The sequence below is a fragment of the Entelurus aequoreus genome, linkage group LG02 (genome assembly GCF_033978785.1).
Source record: "Entelurus aequoreus isolate RoL-2023_Sb linkage group LG02, RoL_Eaeq_v1.1, whole genome shotgun sequence".
Taxonomy (NCBI): domain Eukaryota; kingdom Metazoa; phylum Chordata; class Actinopteri; order Syngnathiformes; family Syngnathidae; genus Entelurus; species Entelurus aequoreus.
This window is the reverse complement of record NC_084732.1, coordinates 69,808,024-69,820,741: the sequence shown is the minus strand read 5'-3', so window position 1 is coordinate 69,820,741 and position 12,718 is coordinate 69,808,024. Positions and strand designations below refer to the sequence as shown.

At 39.7% G+C, this 12,718-nt stretch overlaps 1 protein-coding gene across 2 annotated transcripts in view; it reads right to left on the bottom strand.

Moving 5' to 3' along the window:
- Nucleotides 1–12,718, bottom strand: part of LOC133638650 (diacylglycerol lipase-alpha-like) — an 84,817-nt gene that overhangs the window by 12,259 nt on the left and 59,840 nt on the right. For both annotated transcript variants that reach the window (XM_062031472.1, XM_062031480.1), the window contains exons 15-18: nucleotides 8,536–8,604; nucleotides 8,373–8,445; nucleotides 6,338–6,546; nucleotides 5,778–5,904 (exon numbers count right to left, since the gene is read on the bottom strand). In XM_062031472.1, the coding sequence (XP_061887456.1) occupies nucleotides 5,778–5,904; nucleotides 6,338–6,546; nucleotides 8,373–8,445; nucleotides 8,536–8,604 (478 nt within the window). The remainder of the gene's footprint in view (nucleotides 1–5,777; nucleotides 5,905–6,337; nucleotides 6,547–8,372; nucleotides 8,446–8,535; nucleotides 8,605–12,718) is intronic.

Here is a 12,718-nt window from a genome sequence, read left to right as displayed (position 1 = left end):
AAGACTTAACATGTTCAATGATGTACACTTAATGTGTATGCATGATTTGGCACAGGTGGGCGGGGTAGGCACATGAAAACCTATAGCTAATATTTGACAAAATTATAAAAAGCAAAAAAACAAAGCAGATGGATTGAAGCTGCGCTCTTATACTGCAATGCCTTCAGCTATGTGTGTTTTAATAATTTATATGACAGAATTATTAGCACATGCACGGCGGAACAGAACGTCACCCCTTTTTTTTAATGCTTCGTAAAAACAGGCAGCCACTGTCGGAAGTCATACAAATATGGAGGTTATTTCATGGCCAATTATATGAATACATGTCCTTTTCCAGTTACTCCGATTGCTGCTTCTGCTGGCAAACAGACAGCTCCCTGAAGGGGAAAGGTTGAAAATGTTTCAAGACCAAGCAATAGATAATGGACTGCAAGGAATTACATGCAAGTGGAGAGAGAGAAGGCAAAGTCAGTGTGGAAGTCGTCACCATGGGAGCTTTGTGAACACAAAGAAAACGTGAAAGCAGGAGAAGTTGGGGGAGTTCCCGCTGTGGCACTTGGCCAAAATGTGCCAAGGCAAGGAAAACAACAGGACACAAGACAAACGGGAAAAGGGAAGGCCCATTAAGTTCATTACCTTAAAGTGGTCCTGTCTTGCTCTTTTCAGGGGCTTTGAAATGATATTGGATCCCAGTGGGGGACTATCTTAAGTTATTTTTAATAAAACACTACATTAATTTCAAGTTGTGTACTGGATAAAAATACATTATTTTTCTCTTGTTCCTCTCACGGTTGTATTCTTAAATAATGGTTATTATCAAACAGTAAAAATAATTGGATATTGGACATGATTGGATGAATATTTTGGAACCTAACTGTGATTTGTTCAAAAACAGCTGATGTGGCAAAAGCAAATGAGCAGAGACCAGAAGTAGGTTTCTAGCTCTCCAAAAAACACATTTTGCCATTGCTATATTACTCCGGTTTAGGTACATAATTCTTACATCCAAAAGAAATGTTCTGGCAGCCATATATGGACTCTCCTTGAAATTCTCGTGATAATCATGAATTTCTCATACTAGTTCATTCATGATATTAAGGAGTGGCACACGAATGAAAGCAGAAATAAGTTAAAAACACACCAACCTATGAACAAAAGTACAACATTTTAAACATATACAAAAGTTTGAAAAATAGAGAATGTAGGATCAAGCCCCCTTTTTATAGCCTATAGGCTCATATTCATAACCACAATATAAAAGTCATTTTGCTCTGTGGAATGCAGTTAGGAAGTCTTTACGTCCTGTGGGGGAGCTTGCCTGGACTTGTTGTCGCCTCCAGCTACCACTTTCTTTGTGCAAAGAGCCACAATGAAGGCTTTTACAGTCAAGACGTCTCGGAGAATGTTTTAGATCCCTTCAATGGGAGGAAGAAAATGTGACCTGGCTGGAGAATTTCACAGTATTTGAGGAGGAGCTGAATGGTCCCAGTAATATGGAAACCATGTTTCAATACATTTGTGCTCCTTTGTAGGTACTTACATGCACACTGATCATGGACTGGCAGTCTTAATAGTTACCAACTAGGAATTTCTTCTTGTAGTGCTGGGCTAAGAGATGTTCCCAACTTAACTGAAATTCTGTTCTCACTGGGTACAAATTCAGAAGGAGCGGGAATCACATCTACGCAAAGGATGGTGTCAGGTGAGTCTGTTTGGGTCTCTAGCTGTGGCAGAATATGTGATTCGCCTGCAACAGAAGGACTTCCTGATTGGGGGTCACAAGGATTTACGGAGTCGGCATCTGAAAAAGACGAACTGATAGTAGTCAGCGGGATAGAGACTAGTTCTGTCTCTGCAAGGGAGGCGTTGCAGTACATGTCTTCGGAGTTAGGGGAGGACGTATCTGAGGGGAAACTGTTATTTGAGTTTATGTGTACAGTGGTGTCGCTGCTGGACTGATTGACCTCAAGCGCCTCCACTCCCAGAGTTAACCGCTCAGACCGAGGACAAAATGGTTCCAGCACCTGCGGACATACCAGAGGTATCGCACTCAATCACACAGTGTTACACTTCTTCAGGAAGATACATCTTTTAACGAGCGGCCCATAAATGCCAAGGAAGCTTAAGTGTCACCCAGATCAGCACCAGTACCGTACGCCGCAGTACCGTACTCCCCAAGTGGATTAGTCCCATGCAATCACACGCGTAGACACCCTGATACCAGAAAAACACCATCAGACGATGCCACAACAAATCAATCAGGAGAAAAGGAAGAGTCCCCATGCTTTGGTAGTAGACCCAGGTGAAGACGATTAAATGACAGGTTTCAGACATGACCTCATGTTACAAATTTGTGTCGTGCTGTGTGTTGCTGTGTTTTGAAAAGGTTAGAGAAATGTTCAAGGGGGGCCCAGCATTTATGAGTTTAACTATGTTTGATAATTGTAAAAATTACATGGATTTTGGCCAACTGGTAAATTTTTTGGTTTGGCCTTAACTTCTGATCACATTTGCAAGTGACTAAAATGCACATATACAGTGGAACCTTGATTTACGAAAGCCCACATTTGCAACCTTTTCGGTCTACGAAAGTTTACATCGCGCCAAATATGCCTCTGTGACAGAACCATGTCTCGACGTACCAACGCTTTGTTCATTCATTTTGTGTGCCATTTTGAAGAGGCGGGGCCGCCTACATCACATCCTGTTTACATCCTCTACATACGGGCGTAGCCACTTGGAAGAGCTTAGACGACGAGCGGCACTTCTGACGAGTTGATTTCCACAATTGTTTTGCTTTATCTGTCAGAGCTGTGTCAGCCTGTCTTAAAGATCACTTGGTGTGATCAAAAATGCTTTAAATGTGTCCAAACTCTCGCTGTATAGCTCCGGGTTGCTAGGCAACTGCTCTGACTTTGCGTTTTGGCCAGTTAGCTTGGGCTCGCAGCTCCTTCACTTCAATAAGCAAGTCCACATTTGCAACCATTATAAAATCAAATAACCTTTATGTTTGCGGACATTGCCTAGGGGGTTAAATATCTTCACAAGGACCAAGAGAAAGAGCATGTGCATTTCTGCAAGCTTCAACAAAGCTATGGCGAGTGGAAGAGTTTATCAAGCACTGCCTTCATTGGTTTTATCAGCGAAAGGGGGATTTGTTCCGCAGCAAGTCTTTAATTGTGATGAGACCAAAAAAGATGCCACAGCGGACCATTATTACAGCAAAAGAGAAGGCATTACCCGGACACAAGCTGATGAGGGATCCCGTCACACTGCTAGTTTGTGCTAACACTAGCGGTGACTGTAAGGTGAGGCCACTGCTAGTTTATTACTCCAAAACTCCCAGAGTCTTCAACCATGCCACAAATATTCGCAGATAAAAGTTAACTTAATTTTTTTTTTGTCTTGTAGCAACATGGTGGTTTAAGTTTTGGAGCGCACCACCGAGACTTTTATGTGTGTGTGCGTGTTGACATTTAAGCTTGCTGTAATGTTGTTGTGCTGATTGGATAAAAAATAGATTGTTGTGCTATTACCCCTTTATGTTGGTTTTATATACAGTATGTATACAGGATGTATATACATTATAGTCTCTTCAAAATGTGCAGTTTTTTACTAAAATAACGACTTTTGTCGAGGCTAGAACCAATTATTGATGTTTACATTGATTCTTAGGGGAACTCTGCTTCACTATACAAACTATTTGGTTTACGAACCATGTTCAAGAACCAACTAAGTACGAAAATCGAGGTTCTACTCTACCACCGTGGGTTACAGGTAAATCATACTTTAAAACTATTGGGGAACCCTGGAACAAAAACAAATAATCAGTATTACTTACTGCTGGGATATTGCTCTACAATGGAATAATATCATTCTTGGGCCTCATTTGTTTTCATAAGTGAATGTTTCTTACTGCATGAGGCACTACGAGTGAGCCAATTGATCCAAATGTCAATAACAAGAATAGTATCAGTAACGAATTGATACTAGCATAAGATCAATACAGTGGAAGCTCGATTTACAAAGCCTTAATTGTAGGAACTCTTTGTTTTACTAACTAAAAACATGTTTTGGTGTACGAACCTTGTCTCAGTGTATGAACATCCAATGTGGCCGGCTGATCGCTCTCTGTCTCTGATGCTCACTGCTCAGTCAGCACAGTGCTCCATACTTGCCAACCTTGAGACCTCCGAATTCGGGAGATTTGGGGGTGGGGAGGGCTGGGTGGTAGCGTGGGTGTATATTGTAGCCCGGAAGAGTTAGGACTGCAAGGGATTCTGGGTATTTGTTCTGTTGTGTTTATGTTGTGTTACAGTGCGGATGTTCTCCCGAAATGTGTTTGTCATTCTTGTTTGGTGTGGGTTCACAGTGTGGCGCATATTTGTAACAGTGTTAAAGTTGTTTATACGTCCACCTTCAGTGTGACCTGTATGGCTGTTGATCAAGTATGTCTTGCAGTCACTTACGTGTGCCTGCAGAAGCCGCATACAACATGGGACTGAGCCGGTACGCTGTTTGTATGGTGAAAAAGCGGAAGCGACGACAGGTTGTAGAGGACGCTAAAGGCAGTGCCATCATGGCACAGCCTTAATATTGTTGTCGGGGTGAAAATCGGGAGAAATTCGGGACAATGGTTGCCCCGGGAGATTTTCGGGAGGGGCACTGAAATTCGGGAGTCTCCCGGAAAAATCGTGAAGGTTGGCAAGTATGCAGTGCTCCTGTTAGCTACTGTGCTACTTTGTGTGCGTTTGAAGCTTTATTAGCCTTTTTAAAACATGTTTCTTGTTTCGCTAGCTCAATACCAGTCCAAAGAAAGCAATGGACAAGACATGAAACATTCAGTAACTATCTACAGTGTTGTCGACACTGCCTTTCCCCGATACCCCTCCCTTACGCTGCACACAAAGAATATTAACCAACAAGGTTAAGTGGATTTTTTTTTTGGTTTCTAATCAGTGACCTGGCTGTCAAAGTTAAGGAGTTTTGTGATTTCAAGCTGTGAGTGAACCACAGGGCTAATGACAGTGTGTGTGCGTGTCGGCAGGGTGGCTACAAATGAGTATGACAGTTCAGCTAGTTGTTGTTTTGGCTTTGTTACTGAACAAAAAAATAAAAAACACCCCCTTGTTATGTTTGTTTTATATACAGTACGGTACAGCGCTTTATATTGTGTTCAAAGTATACAAACTTTGACTAAAACTTGGACATTTGTCAAGGCTGGAACCCAATGTTCATGTTTGAATTGTTTCCTATGGAGAACTTTGCTATAATATACAAACATTTCTATTTACAAACCCAGTTCAAAACCACTTAAGTTCGTAAATCAAGGTTCTACTGTATGTTGCTTTTTTTTTTTTTTTTTACAAATATCTGTTTATTGCTGTATTGTTCAAATTGTCAATATTGTTATGTTGTTTAAGAAATGGACAAAGGATGGCTTTTGGTGTAAGAAGATTAAGCAGATTGACTATAGCCTTCATTTTTGAATATGGGAAATTAAATTATTTTGTTGATATTGCTTATATCGTGAATTGCCGTAATTGTTCACAAATATATTTTTTTTGTTTGGGAATTCACAAAAATAAGTTTGGGAGGTATTTGTTTTGACATCCCTGGCTCTAGATGGGTAGTAACAGTGGTATTATTCCATTAATAATAAATACAGTACATATAATTAATGGAGATTTGTATTCTATAATTTGATGACAAGAAAATCCCAGCACCGCGTCAGTGAAGAGAGGAGAATCAACAACATGCACACGACTAAGACAAACCTTGTTGAGGCCCTCCATCACCATGAGAGGCATGTGCTCATTAAGCATGGCAGGTGATATGATGACCTCATTGAAAGCCTTGTTGTCCCCCCAAAGAGCCGAATATGTTGGCTCTTCCTGACCAAAGCTATATGGGGAGAGAGAAAGAGAGAGAGAAAATGCCTGTCAATCAATAAGACCGACAAAGTAAAAACACATTGACTCAACACCTCCCCTCATCATCTTTTCTTTTGACAGCCAAGCAAACATGTGGGAGGCATTACTGAAAACAATAACACGACAATGTGACAAACTAGACACATTAGCTAAAAAAACAACAGTGGGAACAAAATGATAGCTAAATGTGTCAAATTAAATGGCATAAATTAGACAAGAGCATTAGCAGCAAAAATCTTTCTGTCTGCTTGGACGCACATTGAATTGTTTGGTTGCCATTTTAACGGTAAACAGCTTGAAACGGTCCTTTTCAAGCAACTACTGAGGAAGGGATTGGAAAACCAGTGGGTGGCATCGAATTTTACACACACAATAAAGGGGAGCCCGGAAATCAGCGCTCTCACCAGGTTTCTGGAGGATGGTTGTGAACCACATGGATGATTCGGCCAGGAGGGTAGAGGGGAGTCGAGGCGGAGAGGGCGATGCTGAGGTCACTTGGGTGGAGCCACAGGCGACTGCTGGGGGGTGCTGCTTGCTGAGTCGGAGGATCATCCTCCTCAAGTGGAAGCTCCGATTTTGGGATGCATTTGGTGCCTCCCACAATGATCCTCCACTGTTGGATCAACACATATTTAATACTTTGTGAAAGACTGTTTCATGAAGAAGCTTCTCAACCCTAGACTAACAATAAAATAGGGGATGTTCAGCTTTCGGGTGAAATTTCAGGATGAAGCTAAAATACACTTACAGGTGACCTTAATTTAATATTAGGGCTGCAGCTATCAATTATTTTAGTAATTGACTAATCGATTATCGATTAATTTGTTTGAGTAACCGAATAGTCAAATTAAACACTTTATAGCCTCAATGCATCTTATATGAAAAGCCTCTTATAGGAAAAATATTTAAATAAATAAAAAATATATTTTTCTCCTGATCTTTATTCTTACAAATACACACAGCATATAAATAGTAATTTTACTAAGGGAGCATCACTACATATTACTTATATTTTTAAAGTTAAAAAGTAAAATAAAAAATAACTGTGTAGCCTAAAACCAAGTAATAAATAATACATCGGGAACTCAATTATACAAAAAGACTATGATAACTAAGTGGCAATGTATTTAACACATATACATAAGGTACTAATTAGAGGAGTGATGTTTGATTTTTAGTAGATGCTACGATATAAGAATAAAACATTTGTAATTTAAGTCAAACATACAAGATGGCATTATCTACCAAAATAGTACACCTTGTTTCTACTTGTTTTCTGCTATTATTAGGAATAGGATGCTTTCTGGTAATTCTGCATCATTAATATAGTACTATTGTGAAATGCTACCGCTGTTTGACAGTGCAATTTTTTCACTTTTAAATGATTGCAAAACTTTTGACACCGTTTCTCGCTATCTTTGGGCTTTTGCTCTCTTTCTCGCTCTTCTTTGAGCTATGTCTCTCGGCACTCCACTGTTTCCGCCACACAAATACACAGGCCACCTCACCCGAAGCGTGACCTACATCACCGTAGGTACACTGCTCCCATGCACGTTTATTTTAAGTTCCTGGCATTCTCGTTAAATTTACTTACTAGAAATATACAAGATTTTAAAAATGTTTTTTAATTGAACTCTATAAGCAATCATAAAAGGAACAAAATACCAATCAAATTAATAGATTTAATCATTGCATCTCCACTTGATATGTCCAATTGTCCATAAAAGCATGCAGTAATCTAGGCATTTAACAATATAAAAATTCCATATCTCGGTTACTGTGACCAAAATGATCACGGTTATCATTATCGCAATATTGTTGAATGTGCTCAAAAAGTACTTACACATACACTTATATCTTTTGATAAAGTTGTTCTTTTTAAATAACTAAAGTATATTGTGGCGTCCTACTCTGTTAAGCGGTCCTTGAACGCGCCATAAAAACACCTCAGTCTTGTACTCCTCTGAGAGTATAGATTGATCACTCTGTTCTAACAGAGCACAGACTGTAGATATGATGTGCACAATTGAATATCTTAGTTGCTCAGAAAGCAATGTGTTCATACAGTACAAGTTTACTTTGGCGCAGTTTCTTAATGGGGAAAGATGTTAATGTCTCTTTTGTATTCATGTTAGCATTTAAGCTAGCGAGCTACATGAGCGCTAGTCAGTCTGTGAGTTTATAAAAGTGAGATTATCAATGACAATTTTTCGATCATTGTAATTTAAAACAGTCGTAAATTTTATTGCGTTAATCAATAATGTTTATATTTACATCCCTACAGTAACCTACACCTTTCTGTTACTCTTCCAATCTCTCTGGATTTCTTATTAATTTTTCCTTACATGTGTGGCATTGCAAATTTCATTAGTGATTTTTTACTCTCATTCCAACTTTGTAAGTGTGTATGTATACAGAAAAGAGTTTTCAGCAGCGTACCTTTGGCTTGTTACTTTTCTGTAGGACTTCTAGAAGGTGGCGACGGAACCCCTCCAGTTGCGACAAGCCCAGTCTAAAAGACACCAGTAATAGATTAAGTATGTATGTGATGAATCCATAATGCTGAGGACTGTTCCTACTATGTACAAAGTGATAAAGATACCTTGGCACCAGATCTTTTCCGAGTACCACAGAGGTGACAAACTCTTTGGAGTACTCCATGGCATCCTCACTGGTTGCACAGAAGATGGAGACATTGGTATACATCACATGAAGTAAAAGTGTGGAAGTGCAAGCTGAATACAATGTAGAACCTTAACTGGTTCAAATATCTGATACCTAATCCAAACTTTCTTTAAGGGCTAAATGTATAATCAGTGTTGGGTTAGTTACTGAAAACCAGTAACTAGTTACAGTTACTAGTTACTTTATTTAAAAAGTAACTGTTACTAACTCAGTTACTTACACCAAAAAGTAATGCGTTACTGTGAAAAGTAACTATTCCGTTACTTCTTTTTTCCCCCCTTGTTTTTTAAGGCTCCCATTGATGCCCTTTTAGCCTTCATTTCAGTACTGTTATTGCACTGGAGAATAATACAATGTGTTGATCAATTTGACATGCATTTGCATCACTGAACTCTGCTAAGCAATGTGCTCTACATACAACACACAAACAATGTGGTCTACATACAACACACAAACAATGTGGTCTACATACAACACACAAACAATGTGGTCTACATACAACAAACAAACAATGTGGTCTACATACAACACACAAAGACAAAGATATGTTTCAAAGGGCCAATTTATTTCAGGCCAGAACAAATTGACAAAACTATTTTAAATAGTTGCAACATAATGACACTTTAATTTTAAGTAGATAGGATCTTTGATCCAAGACACAACTTACATTTAACTAAAATGTTAGTTTCTTTGTGCTCGACAAAAGAAAAGTAGTGAGAATGTTAAGACACTCGACTTCTGGCTCCACCATGATGTCTTGTTAGTTGTTATGAGAGTAGCGTATGTGTGTGTGAGTGTGGCCCTTTAAGATATACATGTGAGGTGAGTGACGTCAGTGAGTGAGTGGGCGAGAGAAGTGAGGGACCGGCGACAGTGAGTACGTGCAGGTGCTCTAGCTTGGTGGATGGCTGCGTCCAATAAAGTCACAAAGTTGCAAAAAACCGCCGGCCTCGTTATTCACCCTCAGCTGTAAAGACCAACTTCCGGGTAAAGTGAAGGTTGTTAGCCCCGAAGTACATAGGCCCTGGAGGAACGTCTCCCCCCCCAACCCCCACCCACAGAAAGCACGCCTCTTCTTTTCCACCGCGGTCCGCAGCGCTCCAAAAAAACACACTCAGATCTTCTGTTTCTAGCCGATACAACATACAAAATAACGTAAAATAACGCAGTAACGCATCATGTAGTAACGGTAACTGATTACTAGTTACCGCCGAAAATAACGGCGTTACAGTAACGCGCTACTTTGTAATGCGTTAGTCCCAACACTGTGTATAATACAGTAAGATGTGGAAAAAATTAATTGTTGCTAAATAATATGAAGCTAACACTTTGGTTTGACTTGTGGCCGTACCACACTGTTCTGTTCAAACAGGTTTTACTTTTAAACCTCCACCCCTCAAATTTTGTGACGTGGTGTTCAGTTCGGTGTACATTCTTGTTCTTTTTAAGAACTCAGAATACCATACATCCCAAAAACCAACCATTACTATTCATTTGTTTCACAGATACACACTCCAAACTGATTGGTAACACAAAGAAAAACGAAAAAACATATGGTCTAAACCAGAAATGATTTTTGAATTCGGGGGACCAAGCTGTCCGCAAATGATATCAACTTAATTTAAACAAAATTGGTTAGTAAACTCCATATGAGAAGCACTCAGGACTACAACATGGCCGACTGGGAGAAGACGCTGTCGAAGTTGAGCCATGTAAATAAGACCGCCCACAAATCGGCGCATCCTGAGGAGACGGTCAGAAAGCGGCTTGAAAATGGTCCATAGAACATAGTCTATGTACAAAACCCAAAACCAGTGAAGTTGGCACGTTGTGTAAATTGTAAAAAACAACAGAATACAATAATTTGCAATTCCTTTTCAACTTATATTCAATTGAATAGACTACAAAGACAAGATATTTAATGTTCGAACTGAGAAACTTATTTTTTTTTTGCAAATAATCATTAACTTAGAATTTAATGGCAGCAACACAGTGCAAAAAAGTTGACACAGGGGCGTTTTTACCACTGTGTTACATGGCCTTTCCTTTTAACAACACTCAGTAAACGTTTGGGAACTGAGGACACCAATTTTTGAAGCTTTTCAGGTGGAATTCTTTCCCATTCTTGCTTGATGTACAGCTTAAGTTGTTCAACAGTCCGGGGTTGCCGTTGTGGTATTTTATGCTTCATAATGCGCCACACATTTTCAATGGGAGACAGGTCTGGACTACAGGCAGGCCAGTCTCGTACCCGCACTCTTTTACTATGAAGCGCCGCTGTTGTAACATGTGGCTTCGCATTGCATGGTAACGTTGCTTGGATGGCAACATATGTTGCTCCAAAACCTGTATGTACCTTTCAGCATTAATGGTGCCTTCACAGGTGTGTAAATTATTACCCATGGCTTGGGCACTAATAAACCTCACAGATGCTGGCTTTTGAACTTTACGCCAAAAACTATCCGGATGGTTCTTTTCCTTTTTGTTCTGGAGGACACAACGTTCACAGTTTCCAAAAACAATTTGAAATGTGGAATCGTCAGACCACAGAACACTTTTATACTTTGCATCAGTCCATCTTAGATGAGCTCGGGCCCAGCGAAGCCGGCAGCGTTTCTGGGTGTTGTTGATAAATGGCTTTCGCTTTGCATAGTAGAGTTTTAACTTGCACTTACAGATGTAGTGACAAACTGTAGTTACTGACAGTGGTTTTCTGAATTGTTCCTGAGCCTATGTGGTGATATCTTTTACACACTGATGTCGCTTTTTGATGCAGTACCACCTGAAGGATCCAAGGTCACGGGCATTCAACGTTACGTGCAGTGATTTCTCCAGATTCTCTGAACCTTTTGATGATATTACGGACTGTAGATGGTAAAATCCCTAAATTATCGTTGAGAAATGTTGTTCTTAAACTGTTCGACAATTTGCTTACGCATTTGTTCACAAAGTGGTGACCCTCGCCCAATCTTTGTTTGTGAAAGACTAAGTAATTCATGGAAGCTGCTTTTATACCCAATCATGGCACCCACCAGTTGCCAATTAGCCTGTTTACCTTTGGGATTTTCCAAATAAGTGTTTGATGAGCATTCCTCAACTTTCTTTGTCTTTTTTGCCACTTGTGCCAGCTTTTTTGAAACATGTTGCAGGCATCAACTTCTATCCATCCATCCATCCATTTTCTACCGCTTGTCCCTTTCGGGGTCGTGCAAATGAGCTAATTTTTGCAAAAAATAAAGTTTTCCAGTTCGAACGCTAAGTATCTTGTCTTTGCAGATTATTCAATTGAATATAGGTTGAAAAGGATTTGCAAATTATTGTATTCTGTTTTTATTTACGATTTACACAACGTGCCAACTTCACTGGTTTTGGGGTTTTTAAAATGTTGACAAAAGAACCACCATTACATGTTATGTAGACCACAAGAAAGTTTTTTCAAATAATTTGACCCCTTTAAAAAGCGGCGCTTGTTGCCAAGTGACGTGCGACGTCAGCAAAGGAAGTGAAGCGATAGCTGTGCTAGCAATGGCAGTACGTGCCTCAGTGGGAGCGAATGCACATCCTATTGAATGCATGTTGTTAGCATTTAGTAAATAAAGCTATTGAACATGCTATGGTGGCTGTATCTCTATTTGTCCACAAACAGAATGTTGTTACATTGTCATCATCTTATTGAATTGTTCTATATTCTCCCATAGTAGTAGTTGCAGAAAGTGATTGCAGTAGGTGCAGCTATCAGTTCCTCTTTAAGGACCCTGAATAAAATTCCGACATTTGTGTACATTTCGAACACACTAGAATGAAAATCAATTTAAAAAATGTGTCATCTTATGTAGGAAAAGTGAAAAGAACGGATTGGTATCACGCCTCCCGTCCCGAGGGCCATCTGCACCCATGATCCAAACAACACACATGCAGAATTGCTCTTATAAACCGTTCATCCCAAGCCAATGTATCAAAAACTGGATCCAGAAAGTTGCACACAAACATTACTTCATTAATGGAAGTAACTCAATGCACAAGGTAAGTATTCAACAAAAAATACAGTAGAGCAGAAACTCTTCCCGACAAGAGAAAGCAACTTCAATGCACATCTGCTT